The sequence below is a fragment of the Pelodiscus sinensis genome, chromosome 3 (assembly GCF_049634645.1).
Source record: "Pelodiscus sinensis isolate JC-2024 chromosome 3, ASM4963464v1, whole genome shotgun sequence".
In the NCBI taxonomy this organism is placed as follows: domain Eukaryota; kingdom Metazoa; phylum Chordata; order Testudines; family Trionychidae; genus Pelodiscus; species Pelodiscus sinensis.
In genome coordinates, this window is record NC_134713.1 from 164,889,576 (window position 1) to 164,909,852 (window position 20,277).

The window sequence follows — 20,277 nt, forward strand, 5'->3', positions numbered from 1 at the left end:
TGGCAATGTTTTCAAGACAAAGCTGATAGTTATGCTGTAACCTGAGAATTTGCCTTACAAACACATAATGATTTTGTAATTAGAACTGAAGCTCTTAATCTTGTGCTTGTACCTTCTCTAAGGCCTGGTCTACACTAGGACTTTACATTGACTTTAGTAGCATATGGTCAATTTTCTAAGTGATGCATCCACACTGCCAACTCTGTCAACTCGACCTTGAGGGCTGCTGAAGTTGATTGTAGTACTCCTGCTTTTCACCATGAGTAATGCTATTTCCAGCCTTCAATGTTCAAATTACTCCATACCACGGTACACATGGAGATGACTTTGAACAATCCTACCAACACTGACAACTTTGAATACTTCTGTTCCCACGGCCTTCAGTTCCCAGGGGCACAGAAGAGGGCCAGCGTGGAGTGTCCAGGAGAACTTGGACCTCACAATGGTGTAGGGAAATGAATCCATCCTTTCTGAGCTCCAAACCAGCAAGAGGAATGCCAACATTTACAACAAGATCGCAAGCTGCTGGAGGCTAAAGCTTATTCCAGGAATGCCCAGCAGATCAGAGTGAAAAATCAAGGAGCTGAGGCAGTACTACCATAAGGTGAAGGAGGCAAGTGGATGGTCTGGTGCAGCACCTAACACATGTCGCTACTATGAGCAGCTGGATGCAATTTTGACTGGGGTGCAGGGGAAAGCCAGCTTCCCCAATGCGGTTGTGCAGTCAAGCCTAGACACACCTGGCATCAGTCTGCAGGACAGCGTGATGGTGGAGAGGGAGGAGACTAGCCAGCAGTGATCCCCAAGAGCTAAGAACTGGTCATGATGCTGAAGCCAGTCCCCTCCTCCCAGGATGTCTCTCAATCCAGCACCTACCCAGAGGAGATCACTTTTGGAGAATTCACAAGTTTTGTCTAACTGCAAGCGGGTTCAGGCAATGGGGTGTGAGGTGCAGCATGCTTTCTGCCTACAAAGTGCAGGGGGCCCAGAACAGCTTATTAATGTGCCTGCAGAGGGAGTGGGAGTCTTGCCTGCATAGCTCCATGAAGCTCTCACATAGGAACTCTTTAAACCTTCTCACAAGGTTTTTGGGGAGGCCAGCCTTATGCAGTCCTCTGCAGTAGGACACCTTCCCATGCCAAGCCACCAGTAAGTGGTCTAACATCAATGAAACACAAAGTATTACAGCATACGCCCAGGTTTATGACCACATTCAGTGAGCATCCACTCCCGATCACTCTGAGTTTCAGAGAAGATTGATATCTCGCATGGCAACATGGAGGGAGGAGGAGGGGAACCAATTAGCACTCTCCCCAGGAAGCTATGTGTGCCAGACACACATCACCCCCCCCCCCCCACCTCCCTGCAGATAGGAAAAAAAACCAGTGTCCCTGGGAAGCATCCCATTCCCCCCTGCCCCACCTGCAGGTTCCTGCCCTGTCTGGGAAAGCAGCACTGTCCTGGGAAGCCACATATGGTGGACCAGGTTTGTGCCAGACACAGCGGGAAGTCACCCTTCTTCCATTCCCCACTCCTGCCTGCAGGCATCTGCCCTGGCTGACTAATTACCATGACTGTCTGCTTCTAGACAAGTGCATCCTGATGCTCCCCTGGGAACTCTAGGCACCTGCTGGAAAGTACCTGTTTTGAAGTGAACATTTGGCCTTGAACGGAACACATCTCCTTTGTCTTTACAGAGACCTTCGGTGTAGGCTAACAGATATGGGGTAGGCTTAACACAATGTAGCTGCTGTAAAGTCTGCCCTTGTAATTTTTCTTTGCAGCTGGGACAACTGCCACCTCGGTGCATCCTCCACCTCTTACAACATCTGCCCACCTGGCTCACATCTGCAGGTGAAAGTGGAGAAGGGAGAACATATTCAGTGAGCAGATGGACTGCATGCACCTCCATGTGGGCAAGATGTGGGCAGAGCACCTGGACCAAATTCCAGAGCAGCATGAGCAAACAGCCATCAGGGAGCAGCAGGCAAGACAGCAGAAGACCATGTTTGCCTCCCTGACCACTGTGATGGAACACCTGACTTCATGTCTAGAAAGGGCCTCCTTCGAGAACCCCATCCACCTTGATGACAACCCTGATGCCTTCTCCTCCAGCCCCATTACTTCCACCACCAGGGTCTCCAGGGACTTCTGGAGCTCCAGGACGTAGGTGGGGAGGGGAACTCAAAGGCAACCGTATCCTCCAGGATCTCGGGAGACAGAACGCAGTCCCACTCGTATTCCTGAGTCCCCTTGCCTTTGGGTTCCTACTTCTTTCCCTTCTGTTTTATTGATGAGCTGCGATCTACATATACCATGATAAACTGAGGCCGATTCTGTTAGAACCTTCCATCTATGAGATCTAAACTTCACACAGCAACTAACAAGGAAGAAAAAAATATGGCTGTTCGTACTAACATTAAATTTGTTCCACATATTGCAGACGCTGTCTATGAGAGTAAACGACTAAGCAGATTGTCCTACAATTTTTCTAAGAATGTGTGAGAATTGCTATGTGGGCATGCTTTTGTTATTATAGCATTCTGTAAGCCGTTTACATGTAAGAATGAAGAGTGTGAAGAAGGCCTGATGTGGACAGAGGAGCGTAAGACCACAGCAGTAAGCAATAAAGTTTTTTTTTTTTTAAATAGGACATTAGTACAGTATGTGCTTTTGTAAACTGCTAGCAATTACCCACGGCACAGCAAACATTTATTTTGAACACCAAAATGACAGACAAAGCATTCTTCTGCTGATCCCTTATTCGATCCATAAAAACAAAAACATATTTCTCCTCCTGCAAGGGCCTATATGATCTTGCCTTGAGTAATCTGAACCTACAGATACTGTGTAGCAGGCAGCATTACATGTAACTGTTCAAAAGAACACAGCATAAAATGACTCAACAAAAAAGACCCCATGCCACCAAATATATTTCATCTGTTAAAATCTTGATAAAGAGAATGTTTGAGAAAATACACAGAAGAGCTTTGGGACTCTTAATTGTGGACCTCCCAGTGAAGCCCTAGCAAAAACAATAGCCAAGGAGTACCTTTAACTGCCATAGAATACCAATCTTCCTCATTTCTAGGGTCTTCTCTAAGCCAGTGCACAAGTGCTGTATTACCAAAAAAAAAAACCCCATTTATCTTCTATTATTAAAATATTTCACTTGTGCATTTTGCCTGGAAAGAGAACAGGGTAGTGGGAAAAACACTAATAATTTAGTACGAAGAAAGAGTTGATGTGTATAACATCTGTTTCTACACATTTAACAGTTAGTGTCAGGTTTACAGCACATTTTTTTCTAAAACTAGACAAATTAGTTCTTGGAAGTAAATACCACATATATTAAACAGCTCTAAGCTACTGAATACTGTACCCTTGGTTACTAGTCTATTTACTTTTTCTTTTTGTCTGTCTATAATTCCAGGGCTAACATGGACTGCAGTTTCTTAGAGGCACAACAACATATACTTATTTAGATAACATTTTCTATCTAACATGAGCTTGTAGAGATTAGTTAAGTAATACCACAGGACATTGTTTATTTCCAACAACATTTGCATGATAGATCCATTTAAAAGGCAAGATTCCTGAGAAGAAAAAGATAAAATATTGAAAGATCATACCTTCACCTGATGATCCAGAAAGATCTATGATGACATATACTCTTCCTTCTGGCTCCAAGTCAATCTGTAATTGAAAAGAGAATGAAAAGGTACACTTACATTTGTGCTCCCTTAATGAGCTATTATATGCACCATTAATACAAGGTTTTCATTGTCTCTTAAACCCTAAGCCCTGAACTGAGCGGTGCACAACATTTGAGAGTTAGGGCACTGGGCTAGTCCCAGGGGAAACAGGGAGAGAGCACCACCCACCCACCCTCTGCTAGGGTCTCACCCCAGCTGCAGCTCTGGCCCCACGGTTGCATCTCCACCACTAAGCCCTCTCCCAGCCTTTGTCTCTGTCTGCTACCCCCAGCCCTTACTCCTATTCACATCCCCTTCTCCCTGCGCCCTTGGAGCCATGGCCTGGCTCCCAAACCTGGCTCAGGGGGGTGGGCACAGCACTGAAAAGTATGACCATCACTGCCCTAAAGCATGTCAGCATTCACAGAGCAAGTATCATGTTCTCATCAAATCTGACCCTGCTAAGAGCTGAGCACGTTTATGAGGTGCTAAGCATCCTCAACTCACACCAGAGTTAAGGGGCCTCCAGGTTGATTCCTGGTGTGCTTTACAAATCCAATAAGCCATTTTAGTAATAAGCTTTCTCAACTCTCCTCCATAAATTTTAACTACTTCTCTCAAGGACTGAAAAATCATTTTAAAGGGAAAACTCTTAGCTGTAATTTACATTATAGTCAGGTATGCAATGAGGAAAGTATACTTCTAAACTATTCATATTCGGAACAGACACAGATGAATTCTGGTTGCAGAATACGGGGAATTAATGCGAAAAGCTTCATTACCATTAACATTTGTCTGGAAATTTGTTGTTATATCAGACTGAAAAACTGAAACGCTCCAATAAAGAGATAACTGTATTCCATCAGGCTAGCTTGCCTTTATTATATACACTGCCTTGCATTCATTATAATCTGCTTTTATTATATTCAGTAGTAGAATCATAGAATCATAGAAGGGACCTTGAGAGAGCATCAGTTCCAGTCCCCTTATCTCATGGCAGGACCGAGCACCATCTAGATCATCCCTGATGAATGTCTAACTAGCCTGCTCTTAAATATCTGCAATGATGGAGATTCCACAACCCATGTACGCAATTTATTCTAGTGATTAACCACCTAGATAGTAAGGAAGTTTTTCATAATATGCAACCTAAACCTCCCTTGCTGCAATTTAAGCCCATTGCTTCTTGTCCTACAGGCCTGTACCCTATAAGACACTGGCTTCAGCCATTAGCGTGAGACTTGAGGCCCATGAACTTTAGATATATAGAAAGATTCCCATAGTGTGAGTGTTGCAGCTGTGCCCACTGGGATTCCCAATTATACAGTAATTTTAATATTGGGGCTTGGGACAAGAAGCTGTGTCACACCCACTCCCAAAGCGATAACTGGAAATTCATAAGTAAACATATAATATATATATATATATATATATATATATATATATATATATATATATATATATATAAAAAATTTACGACACCTTATGGACCTGTCCCGTGAAACTGTGATTAACTTTGCTACTTGGATGATGGATTTCAATGGGAACTGAGGATGCTCAGCACCTTTCAACATAGGGTTTTTAAAAGAAGATCCAATTGGCTGTAGATATTGGATGGCACAGGTCTTGATAGATACTATACTGATGAATGCAGTATAAATGCCTAGCTAGATACTATATAGCATTGTTCATTTCATCATTGGCTCTGACTTTTACATTTTGTATGATTATCTGAAAGCACATTATATGGACAACTTTTGTGATTTACATCTCTTTTCCTAAAACTTTAAAAAACTTTCAGAAAAAAAGCTAAGGAAAGAGAAAAATGTCTCATTTAAGTATATGAATATACAACATAACTAATGGCTGTTCCATTAAAATCTCATGGGGATGCAGAAGCATGGTGTTTGGAAGCAATGAATTATGGGCTATATTTTATGTTTTTCCTACTTGATTATAGAAGACTGCACCAACACCTACCTGCATGGCTGTTTAGGATCTACTGGGATCATGGTGAATAAGATGGGAGCAAAGGAAAGAACAGAGATGCATGACCTATACAACTCCCCCCCAAGCAAGTGGGCAGAGCACAGTGGGGAGGAGGTGAAAACATGGCACTTTCCCAACCATGTACTAGCCATGGATGGAGAGCAGGAGAAGGGGAGTAAGCTTTATTGTGTAAGGGCTGACACTTCTCGCTACCCAGCACAGCAGAGGTTCAATGCCTTCCTGGGGTGACAACTATGCACTTTAACAGACTTCAGGCATCAGTTCCCAAATACATTTACAGGCAGTCCCCGGGTTACGTACAAGATAGGGACTGTAGGTTTGTTCTTAAGTTGAATCTGTATATAAGTGGGAACTGGCGTCCAGATTCAGCCGCTGCTGAAACTGACCGCCAGTTCTGACTTACATACAGATTCAACTTAAGAACCCCAAGTCAGCTGCTGCTGAAACCGATCAGCCGCTGATTCCAGGAAGCCCAGGGCAGAGCAACTCTGCCTCGGGCTTCCTGTAGTCAGCGCTGGTCAGTTTCAGCAACAGCTGACTTGGGGACGCCTGGGGCAGAGCAGCTGGGGTGCTGCTGGGTTGGTCCAGTAGTGCCCAGAGCGGCGCTGCGGGACCAACCGGCAGCGCCCCAGCTGCTCTGCCCCAGGGTCCACAACAAAAGCCTGGTCTGCTGGGGGGGGGGGCACACTAGCTGCGCCCCCCCCAGCAGACCAGGGACACGGGGAGCAAAGCCGCAGCAGCGGGGTGCCTCACCTCTGAGGCTTTGCTCTGGCGCGGGACCCGCCGCCGCTTCGGCTTTGCTCCCGGTGCCCCTGGTCTGCTGGGGACCGTCTCCAGCAGACCAGGGGCACCGCGAGCAAAGCCGCAGCAGCGGCGGGTTCCCGCGCTTCTGAGGCTTTGCTCTGGCAAAGCCTCAGAAGCGCGGGAACCCGCCGCTGCTGCGGCTTTGCTCGCGGTGCCCCTGGTCTGCTAGGGACCGTCTCCAGCAAACCAAGGGCACTGCGAGCAAACCCGCCAGGGCTGCGGCTTTGCTCCCGATGCCCCTGGTCTGCTGGAGACGGTCCCCAGCAGACCAGGGGCACAGGGAGCAGCTTTTCTCGCCCCGGAGGTCGAGGTGGCTGACCGCTGCCTGCGAGCTCCGGGGCGAGAAAGCCCCGTTCGTAAGTCGGATCCGCGTAAGTCGGGGACTGCCTGTACTGAAACTGAAAAGGGGGCGCGCTTAAGAGCCATAATCACTTGGAACATTGTTTTCCTAAAGTCAGACATTTTGGCTACTCAAAAGACTAAAAATAATGCATCTCAATCCATTAATAATACATTACATTAGAATCTTGCTAATTCACACTAATGAGTAGGAGACACTGGTCACCTGATCTTTGCAAATTACCAAGGAAGTAAATACATACAACCATAGAGCTAGGATCACAAAATGTACTTTGCTTATTAAATCTGACAGCTACAATTTAGGTTTAATTATTTATGATAAATTCTCACTGATTTAGTTACAGGAGAAAGACAGTTTAGTTGAGGATAAAATGGTGCACATATTAGCATGATTCTACAATTTTGGAGAGGGTGTCAATTAGAAAGTTACAACAATGGTTACAACTTTTTTTTTCACATTTTGAAGACAATTTCTCATTCAAACTCTTTTTGTTTTAAACTGAAAAACAAAGGTGAAGGGTGTAGAATCCAAATCTCTAACAGGGCAGAGGGAACAGGGACTCCATGTAACTCCCCAGCTCTGGGGGTGCATCCAAGAGTGATGAGGGAAAAGAAGTGAGCCAGAAGAATGGCCTACTATACTCTGATATCTCCAGCCAGAAGACAGTCCCTTGGGGGCCATGCTAGATAGCATAAGTTAGAGCAGCCGTAACAGGCTCCTTCTGTTTCCAACTTTTTATCCTCACCTAGAAGGCCCTTCTAAACATGAGAACCTCTCTCTGCATATCTGCTTCTGTCTCTTCTTGGGTCACCCATGTCCTTCACTCTGACAATAACACCCACTTAATCCATCTGATAGCTTCTCACACAGACGTTTCCACAGCTATTCTACCAAAGAAGCCAGGTAGCTGTCCAGATGAGGGACGAGGATGGCCTAGTTGAGAGGCTGTCCATGAATATCAGAAAAGTCTTAAATATTTAATGAGGGCGTTTGTCAGAATTTCTGAAAAAGCAATAAAATGAATAAAACAGCTACTACTGCAATATTATTTATCTCCTTTTGCAGAGCGTTTAATATTAGGAGATCAGAAGCACAAGGATAAGTTTTGAAATCTGAACTGATGGTTGCTTTGGAATAATTTCTATAGTAATCCACAGATGGATGCTAGGAAGAAAAAGTATTGGCCAAGCTCCCATTCACGCAAACCTCAGATAATGATGGGCTTTCAATAAAGGCCTTTGAATTTGAAAAATCAATACTCTCCATTCCTCCCTCCAATGCTCTGCCTAAGCTCAAGAAAGTGTCATCATAGATAAATAAATGTTTTTTGCTGTCAAGTGTTTATCTGTCTCACACTCTTCCTCTCCCTGCCCACCCCCCTCGCACCCCACCACCAGCCCAAGACACAGCCTTAAGCTCTGAACAATTTCTACCACCAAACAAGCAGCTTCCATCAGCTATTCCAAACTCTCTCTTCTCCTTTCAGTTTGTTACTCCAAAAGCATTTATGAAAGTTATTGTCTAACAAAGGATTTCACCAGTTAAATGGAATGCTCCAGTACTGATTGGACAGCCTCACTTATAGGGTTATTAAAAACGCACCTTTCCATTTCATTCAGGACATACACTCATGAAAAATAAATATGTGAATTTACCACGGACAAAAACAAGTCAGGGTCCCTCCATATAAACAGTCTCTGTCCTCTCACATTCTTGTGAAGACAGATGGGTCTAAAAAAGCCAAAAAGCTCATGGTGAAATCATGGACGCACTGAAATCAATGGGAGTTTTGCCAGTGAGTTCAATGGTCTTGGGATTTCATTCTCTGTCGCTATGGGAGGTGAGGGGATGGAATAACTCCATTCTCAGAGTTGAGTACCTTGCACCAAGTAAACTTCACCAGCAACTCACAAACATTAAATCAAATGATTTAGTTCAAATGTTCCAGCTGACTTCATCTGCTGTGGTGATGCTTACCATATAACTGGTTACCCATCCAGGCTGGAACAGCTGCACCCTTCCACCCCCTGGGCTGACATGGGCAAGGGGCCACTCTAGCTCGGCCAGTCTGGGGAGGTAGCCCCCCGCCTGAGGATCCTGGATAACCAGTTAAATGTAATGTTTAACCAGTTAACTTTTTTAATGAGATTTTACATACCTAATGTAAAAGCACGTGCATTGCAGTTACGCTGTGCAGAAACATTTCTTTGCATTGTTTTTTGCAATGTGCAGATCTGAAAGCAATTTTTTCAACTACTTAGAAAGATACTGGCAGGAAACCACCAATGTCACCCCTGGTTTCACAAGCAGTTGCTCATGGGCAACATTCAGGAAACAGTGGACATAACTTGAATGAAATGGGGATTGTGCCTGTGCATGGCAGATCTGAACCTTACCCTTCCATTTGGCTAAAAAATGCTTGCGCCTTTAACTGCAACTTGGAGCATTTTTCTGTGACGGGTGTGCTCTGAGAAGTTATTTATGAAAAGAAAAAGCAGTGTAGTAGAGATCCAACCAAGGTGTGAGCAGAGCTTACCATAGTGTCAGGGAGGAGTCAATCCAAGCTGAACTTTGTTATACCCGAAGACTAAATCGATACTGTCCTATGCAGCGCAGACTATGTTCGCAACACATAACAAAAATGTATGTAAAAATACATTAGAGAAGAGATTGAACACCACCAAATGTAATTGTCCTTGCTTCCTGCATATGTCAATTTCATGACATCAATTAAAGTGTATAGTTATAGTAGGTGCAGAGTAAGATGAATCATATCTGTGTTCTAAATACATCCTCTGGATAGCCTCCTGGTGTGAGAACCAAGAGAAACAATAGCTGCAATAGAGCTTGAAGAATTCTAGGCATGAATAAAACATGATTTGGTCTGTTTCAGGGAAAATAAATCATCTGACCACAAAACCGGACCTGCTTTCCACATATACCTGTTCAAACGATGCCCAAATTTCAGCACAGTGAAATTCTTATTAGGCACTTAGATAGTACTCATCACCGTACTATCAAGTGCCTCACAATCATTCATGGATTTTATCTTCAACACAACTAGATGGTACAGGAATTTCATCCTCATTTTATATTACGGAACTTGCCCAAAGTTACACAAGAAGTTTGGAGCTCAGCCAGTATCCAAACTCAGGATTTCTGAGGCCTTTTACTATTGCCATATACTCTAGACCATCCTTCCTACTTTTCCTTTAAGCTTCACTTATTTAGAACATGCACATCTTGTCTTCCTGTAATATTTGCCATTGACATTTAAGTAATGTTCTCATAACTATATTGGTTACATACTTCAGAGCCAATTTTTCTCTTTGTTCAAGGAGTAACGCAGGGGAATCAAGGATCAAACAAACACTTAAATTCCCACTCACCCATGTAGCATTTCCAAACCATGGCAGTTTGTAGACTTCTCTAAAGCAGTATGAAACTCCAACTGAGCACACAGGAATGTGTTTCCCCTGATTTCACACTGAAGTTATGCAGAGCTACTTAGATCTTTATAGTTTCCACCCACAGAAAAAAAACTACACACACACACACACAACCCCCCAGGCATAATGCTCCTAATTGGGGGGTTTCTTTAAATTTTTTCACTTCTCCAAGGTCGGACTGACATCATGTAACAATCTGGGATGCCCTGATGCTTCATCTACATATGGAAAAGCTCTGAGCAGCAAATTTCACTCTTAATCATAGTAATTCCTAAAGAATTCCAATGACCTCTATGTCTTCAATGCAGTTACTCTAGACTGACAGTGGTGCAGTCAAAGTGCTAAATCTGGTCCTAAAGAACAAGTTCAGACATTTAGTAAAGTAAGTCCATTCACATCAGTGGACCTACATCTGCTTACAATAGGTTCGAATTTGATCCTAGAAGCATGAACTATGACAATTATCCTGAAGTCACTCATGTACATTACAAGCATATAATCTAAGATCAGGAACATAATTTTTATTTAAAATCTAATGTGGCTTTTGACAGAGAAATCCAAGAACAGGTGATTACTTAACATTTAGTTCTTCATGGAATAATGACTATATAACAACACTTCCCATAACTCAACTAGTTAATGGTCCGTCAGGATCAGTTCTACTCTGATGTCTTCTAGGCAAGTTATTGAACATTACAGGGTGTATAAGAAAGTGTTTCAACTTACCAATGGACTTGGAAGTTTAATTTTAAAAAATTAAAAGGACCTAAGCAATGAAGCAGCGGCAGAAACAAAAAAGAAAAATTAATAACATCATTGTAAGATATACAGGGACTATTTTGTGATATTGATGAATTATCCAATAGTTGGATACTGTGACGGGGAAGAGGCGCCCCACACTCTGATCCCCCTGGAAGTTGCCTTTGCGGCAATCCAGGGGTCGGAGTGAGAGGCCCCAGCACCACGAGCGGCGGCGGGCGGGCAGGAGCCAGAGGCGCCAGGGACAAACAGGGCGGCCCCAGCGTGGGGCGAGCGGCGATGTGCCGGGTGCTCCCGGGCCGCGGAGGCAGCAACGAGTCTGCGCCCGCCGAGACTGCGCCTGACGTCACGTGGGGGGCGGCACCAGATGGCGGGTGCGCTGCCCCGCCGGAAGTAGAGCCGCGTACAGGGGGCGGAGTCCCCACCCCCCACCCACAAGCAGCGCGGGGATTTAAAAGGCCGGACATGACTGCCCGAGGGGGAAGTGGACCCAAACTGCGGAGGTAAGCCCCCACACCGGCGAGACAGCGCAACAGGGAGAGGAAGCAGCCCAGGGCAGGCGAAGGGAGCCTGAGGGCTGGCGCGTTATGGCAGACGGCCCTACCAGCCGGACCAGACGCCGTAAGCGTACCGAGTCCTTAGGGCCCTGGGCTGGGGTCCGTGAGAGAGGGTGGGCCCAGACCCCCCTCTCCCTGCTACGGGAAGCTCGGAGACCTCTGGTGTTAAAGGGGCCCCCTGGTCCAAGAGGACAGTTGACTGGGGATGCCAGACGGTGAACCTCTGGGGAAGGGGAGCACAAGACTCAAGAGGAGAGTACGGGGTGCTTGTGGGCACCCCGATAGACTCGTTTACAGATACCTTATGGGATAAACTTCTATGCACATGATTTGACTGTGCAGACAGGCATATTTGCAATGTAGGATGTTAGAAAGACAAAATATATGCTTACTGAACATCTGACAAGTAGAATGTTTTCTTCTTGCATCACAAATAATGCCACTATTTCCCTTCAGAAAAATTCTGTATGGGACAGTTAACTGGAGTTTGAGCGGTGAGGGGGAGGAGAGGTGTTGCAGTTTTGTGCACACATTCATTATTTTCATGTAATCTCTTTGTATGATGCCGTTGCATTGTTTAGTCCATTATAATATCCGCTATTCTAAAAGCAACAAGACTTCTTCCCCAATGGCTCTTACTATACATAGTAGTGGCAAGAAGTGCAATGGGAAGAAGCAGAAGTGCTTTGCAGACCGTTCTCTCTAATGTTTACCAAACTTAAAAATAAGTTACCTTGCGTTAGGGAGAGAACATCCCTAGTCACAAGAGGATCTTGTGGCAGTGGCAGTTTTAATAAGAGATTATGAGGTGCTAATGGAATACAGGCAGTCCCCGACTTATGTCAGATCTGACTTATGTCGGATCCGCAGTTACGAACGGGGCTTTTCTTGCCCCGGAGGACGGGAGCGGCGGGACGCCCAGATGCGCCATGGTCCACCGCCCCCATCCTCCGGAGCGAGAAAAGCTGCTCCCCGTCTCCCTGGTCTGCAGGGAGACGGGGAGCAAAGCCTTGGAGCATGCCCGCTGCGGGCGTGCTCCAAGGCTTTGCTCCCAGTCTCCCTGCAGACCAGGGAGATGGGGAGCAAAGCCTCGGAGCACGCCAGCAGTGGGACAGCTGCGGCGCGCCTGGACTGTCCCGCTGCCCGCGTGCTCTGCGGCTTTGCTCCGCATCTCCCAGGTCAGCAGACCAGGGAGACGGAGCAAAGCCGTGGAGGACTTGGGCAGTCCCGCCACCCCCGTCTCGCTGGTCTGCTGGGGGGGGGGGTGCAGCTAGTGCCCCCCCCCAGCAGACCAGGCTTTTCTTGTCGTGAATCAGGACGCCTGGAGCAGAGCAGCTGGGGTGCTGCTGGGTTGCTCCAGTAGCACCGAGGAGCCGCGCTACTGGAGCAACCCAGCAGCACCCCAGCTGCTTTGCCCCAGGCGTCCCCAAGTCAGCCGCTGCTGAAACTGACCAGCGGCTGACTACAGGAAGCCCGAGGCAGAGTTGCTCTGCCCCAGGCTTCCTGGAATCAGCCGCTAATCAGTTTCAGCAGCAGCTGACTTGGGGACGCCTGGGTTTCTTAAGTTGAATCTGTATGTAAGTCAGAACTGGAGTCCAGATTCAGCCGCGGTTGAAACTGATCAGTTTCAGCAGCGGCTGACGCCAGTTCCGACTTACATACAGATTCAACTTAAGAACAAACCTACAGTCCCTATCTTGTACGTAACCCGGGGACTGCCTGTACATTGAATAAAATACCAGATCATATTATCACATTCAAAACTGAGGTCAGTACTGAACAGTCACAGGAAAAACAGCATAAATATAATAAATACATTTGTCATAATTAGAAGAGAATGACTGAGCATGGAAACTTCCATCTGTTCTTGGGTTTGTGTTGTTTAGCAACAAGATTCTGACAGATTTTACCTTCTGCTACTTAAAAAACAAAAAACAGGAGTTAAGAGTGGAATTCATTAAATGCACCCATGATTATGTCTAGGAGTGAGCCTCCTGGCTTAGTTAAACAAACTGCTGCTAGCTTCCCTTAAGTTAGCCTACTGAAACAGCAAAGTGAATTTGGCAGTTCAGATGGCAGCTTGTATTCTCAGATCCACCTAATAACCTGGATCTAAGCAGAGTGGTTAGCCCAATTCTCTACCAGTGGCAACATACACACTGCTATTTTTAGCACATTAGCTCTAGCCCAGCTATTGCAAATCTGCCTACCCAAGCAGGGATACTTGCTTCCATCAGCAGTGTAGACAAACCTGGAGTGACCAGAAAGTACAACTGCCATTCAAAAATCTTTTGAAAATGTTACCTTAAATTCTGTCAGAAAATTTCTGAGAAAATCCCAGTCAGAAATATCAAACGAGGAAGGTAGTTAAATAGTTCCCACCTTTCACTTTGTAACAGTGTGACAAATTCAGCTGTTGCATTGTTGTGATATTTATATCATCATCATTATAGAGTGCTATGACATTTTGAAGCTGATGAGATTATGCCTATATGTTACCTGCAGTTACCTCATAAGCACTTCTGTAGCATGTGTTTATCTTCCAAATGCTAACAAACAGCCAATTAACAAGCCAACAGCAATGATGGGCCCTGACAACATCCCCAAAAAACAGTTCAGTTTGAGCCCTCATAATTGAGCACTGGTAGCTTAAACAGATAGATAGCTGCAAATGGTAGAGTTAATAGAAAAACATTAGGAGAAAAGGGAAGTAAAAGTAATGACATACATAACCCACAAAATCCCCCTCCAATATAAAGCACATTCTCAAAAGTTTAGAATGGTCTATCCATAGGTTAAGAAGACTCCAGAATCCCTTGATGAAAGTAGCTTTATGTGGAGTTCAGTGTATGGTACCACAAAGCAGAGGATTTTAATTTTGCATGGGTCCAAGAGATTCTGACAAATAGTTTGGGTCCTAAAAGAAGTCTCTACCACAGACAGAAAAAGGGAGAAGTGATATTGTAACAGTGTGTGGATACACCACACTAGGTGTGATAGAGCTAACCCATATTATGGGCAGCAAAAGTCCCCCTCCCCTCCCCCCAGAGGGTACTGGGCATACTCAAATTGCTGCTTCAGTATAAAAGGGAATGGCCCAGCTCATTCGAGGCTGACTGCCGGGGAGCAAGGATTCTTGGTGGAGGCTCAAGCCCAGGAGCTGTTTCAGCACCTGATTGCAAGAACCATAGACCATGAGGGCCAGATAGGAGACCAGATGCTTATAGACAGCAGACAGGAGTCAAGACTCCCCCTCAAGCTGCCTGCTTCAAGGAGCTCTGAGACCCCAATGACGAATGGACTCCTGCTTCAGGGCTCACAGTCGAAAGTGGACCGGGGAGGTTAGTGGTATCTCCCATCTGAGGAAAATCAGCATGTTGTAGTAAAATCCTTGCTGACAGGGTGGTGACCACACATACTGTTGACAGGGCCCTGAGCCAGCACTCAGTGGAGAGGGAAGGCCCGGGTCTCTCTATCCCAGCCACCATCTACCCCTGGGTGACTCTGTTCACTAAGCCACACAAGCTGTAACCCAACAACAACTGTAATGATTCTGGCTTTTAGGCCATGCAGCATGAACTCGGGCCATTTTAAAATTCTAATGTACAATCATTAAATTGTAATGTGATTTTGTTTATAGCTATTCATGTATGAGATCTGCTTCTGTGTGTTTATTGGATACTAAAATTAAAAACATCGCAGAAACAAACAACATAATCAGAATTTACTTTAAGTTTAATTTTAGCATAGAAAGACCCTTCTACAGGCTGTTGCAATTGCTGATGACTAAATACAAATTCTGCAATCCAAAAAAGATACAAACAGCAGTAGCATCAAACACATTTTTCTTTGCACCAAAGGAGCCAGACTAAAGCTAAGTCTGTCCATCTCAATTCCCAAAAACTTTGCATACGGTCCTGAATCCCGCTCCCCTTCCCGCCCCCCCCCAAAAAAACTCCCTAACTAGATAGGCTTTGCATTGTGCACTTTGGGCATCAACCATGGAAATGGAGTAGGGATGTAAAAAGTCATGTAAAGATGTAACTGTGTAACCACTACAAATCCTACATGGTTACATGCGCTGTGGGCTCTGCAGCATACCTTTTTAAAGGTATACTGCAGAGCCCGGAGCAAAGCCTCCCTGGGAGCAGGGCTGATAGAGGCCGCGGCCCCGCTCCCAGGGAAACTTCTCTGAGGGCTCTGCAGAGAAGAATATGTAAAAGTTATACATATTGAAAAACTGACGAGTGGGAGATATTGACTGGCTAGGGAAGGTGAGCAGAGCCCTCAGTCCCTGCCATTCTACTTCTGGGGAGCCTGAGTGTAACCTAGTGGAAACCAATAAACCGATGTTTATCAGTTAACTGTTTAAACAGTTACACTTTTACATTCCTAAAACCAAGTGGGGGAAAACCTAATTGGTAAATTACATTATTTGCAGAAGACGTGATTTCACAAAACACCTACTTATTTATGACAGAGACATATTTTTTACTTTTTAAAAAAGCTATTGAACATAATTGTACATGGTATTTTGAGGAAATGGTCCAGAATTTCTGCTATATGTCCTCTATTCTCACTCCATAGCTTTATATCTTTCCATCTGATCAGGACAGACTTCTTAAGCCAGACAATGAACCTCCTTACACTGGCAAGATGAAGGGGAGTCTTGCATATATACACAATTTCCACAGTACTGATAGCGCTTAGTAGACCTGGAAGTCATAACTCCTATTTGCAGTGCCACACAAATCATAGAGCTGCCTGTCAGCATAAATGTTAGTTTTGAAATTGATCCTCATAATTATTATGGCAACATTTCACAGTTTGCTGTCTGGTAACTGATCACATCAATATAAAGAAGTTGAGAAATTTTAGCCATGGTAAGCTCTATAATTTATTTACTCAAAGTCATTAATATAGGAGACATCAAAGACTGTGTAGAAATTCAAATATGACCTACAAAAAAGACCAAACATTTCTCAGTACCAGACATAACACAGAAAAGAGGAAGCCAGTGAAAACAAAACCCAGTTTGAATAATCACAGAGTTTAGAAATCATTCTTTTAAAAAAAAAAACCACACATTTATTAATGCATATGGTGACATCCAGGTATAACACACTAAAATTGGATATTGTGTGTCTTCAGTACAGCTGCACAAGCTAATCCTACCATAACTTCTTGTGGCAAGAGTCCCTCTGCTATAGAAAATCATTTTTGAATCACTACTGGATACAACATAAAAAAGAATGTCACCTATACTGAGATAGATGGTTTTGTGAACCACTGAACTGGACTCAGAGTTCAATTTCCAGTTCTGCCGTAGACTTCCAGTCGGACCTAGCACAAGTCATCGTATTCCTCATCCCATAAAATGGGGATACAACTTTTCTTTTGTTTGCCTTACTTTTTGGGGTAGGGATTGTCTTTTACTATGTGTTTGTACAGTGTGTAGCACAATGGGTAAAAAAAACATCATATAGTAAACACATTTATTCTACTGGAAGAAGAGTATGATCTTCTATAGTATAATTGAAGCAAGAGCTGAACATGAGACAGGAGAAAATTCTCTGTGGATATTTAAGTGAGAAAAAGCTTACATGGTGAGGCAAGCAGATGTTACTGGCATGAGTTGTTTAGCTAAGTGCCAGTGCTGAACCTTTATGGTCATGCCTCTTCTCACCAGGGATCCAGTTATGCCAGAAGAGCTATTTTAAAATTACTTTATAGTTTTTCTTTCTGCCTTTAAATTCAATGCCATTATTTCACCATTACCATCACAGCACATTCTTAATGAGCATTAGTAACAACCTCTAAAATATCATATCTGGGGAAGAGGATACATTTGCTTGGGGGTTAGTGCCTGGTTGAAGCAAACTAGATGAGAGTTCTAGCTGATGGAAGAGAGTAATCAGACTGGTGGGAGATATTGACTGGCTAGGACAGGGGAGAATCATAGTGAGTGGTGGGTGAGGGTTATTGGATGGTGAGTGGGAGGAAGTAACCTGTGGGCTTGAAATCAGGCATGGAATCAAGGCAATACATTGTCACAGTGGATCACAGCAGTGGTCCATCATCTCCAGTATCCTGCCTTTTGGCCGTTGCCAATGCCAGCAGACTGAGAAGAAAAACTACAGTGGCAGTTATTGGATAAGTTCCCCCCCTCCCAATAGTTTCCTCATAACACATCCTTCCATTGTTTATGCCCCAGACCTTATGGATTTTTATCTTTCCCCACCTCTTGATTATTTAAATGATTGATTATTATCCATAATTGATTTTTAATACTTTTTAGACCCCCTGGGCCCAGCTACTCAAAGGTTTTAGGTGTTGTTGTACTCAGAATTGCAATACCTAGCTGATTTAAGAGCCTAAAATCTCATTGTCAGAAGAGTTCAAGAGGGCATTTAGGAACAAACATTGCCATGACATCCTTGGGGAAATTCCATTTGTCCTTTCTTCAATCTTTAAATACAGAACTAGAAATTTGAACGCACACAAACACACAGATGTAACCCACAAAAATCTCTTAAGAGCACTTTAAAAATTCTGCAACCATTATTAGAAGAAACTGATAACAGCAGTAGAATCAGAAATCTTGATTCATGAGAACAAAACAAGTCATTTTAAAAAGTCAACAGAAACGTAGACTAATGGTTCAGGAAACTTTGCTAAAACCTGGCCTGCACAGCTTTTGTACCAATATTATTATTTCATTTAGAAGTGGATTTTTTTTTAACTGACAGTTATTATATCACTATAAAGATGATCTACATTGGTACAAGTGTATTCACCTTCCCTTAAGGGAATAAACTATACCAGTATAAACACATTTATACTGTTTTTACTGTGTCCATTCTATCTATAGCTATAATATAGCTATACTAGAATATATATTTAAATCTACATACAAAAACTATACAAGATTTAAGATAACCTGATATATCATAGGGGAAACACTCACTCTCTCTCTCTCTCTGCCAGAATATGCACGTGCATGCTCTCACACATACACACACCTCTTGGGGGAGAAACAGGGGAAAGCACATGCAAGACAAAAGTTTGCATGAAGCCACTCATTTGAAACACATCTGTTCAATGTATTTAGAGAAGGAAAAGAAAATCTTTAATTTGCAATCAGTTTCCCAAGCAGATGGTTATATGATTTCTGAATAAGGAGTTTACATCATGTGGTAAAAATTGACCGAGGCTTTTCAAAATCTGTTCTTCACTAAACTGACGCTAGTGCAGTGATATTTCCCAAACTGGAAGGAAATAATTAGCTGCCATGTAGCTGTAACATTCTCCAGCACCACACAACATTTTAAATGTTTCTTTTCTTGGCTTATGATTTTTTTTAAATACAGTAAAACTCCATTGGTCTGGCATCCAATGCTCTGGCACTCCTGATAGCCCGGCACCATCGGGAACCCGGAAGGGCTCCAGGCAGCCGGACAATTGGAGCTGCTCTGCGCCCGGCTTCCCTAATTCAGCCGCTGCTGAAACTGACCAGCAGCTGAAACAGGGAAGCCGGGGGCAGAGCAGCTGGGGTGCTGCCGGGTTGGTCCCGTAGCGCTGCCCCTCAGGGCTGCGGGACCAACCCGGCAGCACCCCAGCTGCTCTTGGGGACACCTGGGGCAGAGCAGCTGGAGTGCTGCCGGGTCGGTCCCGCAGCGCCGAGGGGCGGCGCTACGGGACCAACCCGGCAGCACCCCAGTTGCTCTGCCCCAGGCGTCCCCGATTCAGCCGCTGCTGGATCTGACCAGCAGTGGCTGAATCCGGGATGCCTGGGGCAGAGCCGGACTATCGGAAGGGGGGGCTATGAGGGGTCTGGGGTGGCATCCCCCTCCATCCCACCCTGGACCCCTCATAGCCCCCCCCTTTCGATAGTCTGGCATATCTGATAAACTGGCACCCCCTGGGTCCTAAAGGTGCCGGATTATCGGAAGTTTACTGTAGTATATACTTCTCAGTTGACAACCGGGATGGACCTGTATTGCCCACTGAGCTAATGATAAATAATAAGACTTTAAAATACAGACTGCTGGTTTGAACCTTGCCTGGGTTAAAAGATGACTGATAACTAAAGTTAATATCTGATGGCAACCGTGAAATATCTGATGATTTCAATCCAGTTTCATGGGTCTTTGTTCATATCTCGTAAACCAAAGCCACAACTGTCACATTTGTTGGCAGTTTCTGCAGTGAAGCCACAAAATACCTGGACAGGGAGACTTAACTACTCCAATTCAGAATTAAGAATAATTGTTTCCTTTAACTAGACATAGTTGAAATACATTACCAGGGTAACATGGGCAGTTGCCCTCACTGTGCTGAATCTACAGAACCAGCTGACTGGCAGCTTTCATAAACTCCTATGTCTATTAGGGATGTGAAAGTATAACCGTGTACACCAATGAGCCCATGCTCATCAGTTAACCTTCATGGTTACATGCAGATTCCCAGTACGCATGGGGAGGTGCACACTGGCTCAAAGGCAGCACATGGGGTGGAGGCAGGCAGGAGTCAGTGCTTGTGGGGAGCCAGCATAAAAGTAGGGTTGCCAGGTGTCCGGTTTTCACCCGGACAGTCTGGTAATTGCATCTTCTGTCCGGAAAAAACAAACAAAAACAAAAACA

At 44.5% G+C, this 20,277-nt stretch overlaps 1 protein-coding gene across 3 annotated transcripts in view; it reads right to left on the reverse strand.

Annotated features, from left to right (window-relative positions):
- PRKCE (protein kinase C epsilon) overlaps positions 1 to 20,277 on the reverse strand; it is a 464,741-nt gene that overhangs the window by 299,150 nt on the left and 145,314 nt on the right. For 2 of the 3 annotated variants that reach the window (XM_075925412.1, XM_006125476.4), the window contains one exon: positions 3,633 to 3,696. In XM_075925412.1, coding sequence (XP_075781527.1) covers positions 3,633 to 3,696 — 64 coding nt within the window. Of the gene's footprint in view, positions 1 to 3,632; positions 3,697 to 10,259; positions 10,337 to 20,277 lie in introns of those variants that run through there. The other variant, XM_025185851.2, reaches the window with a different exon arrangement.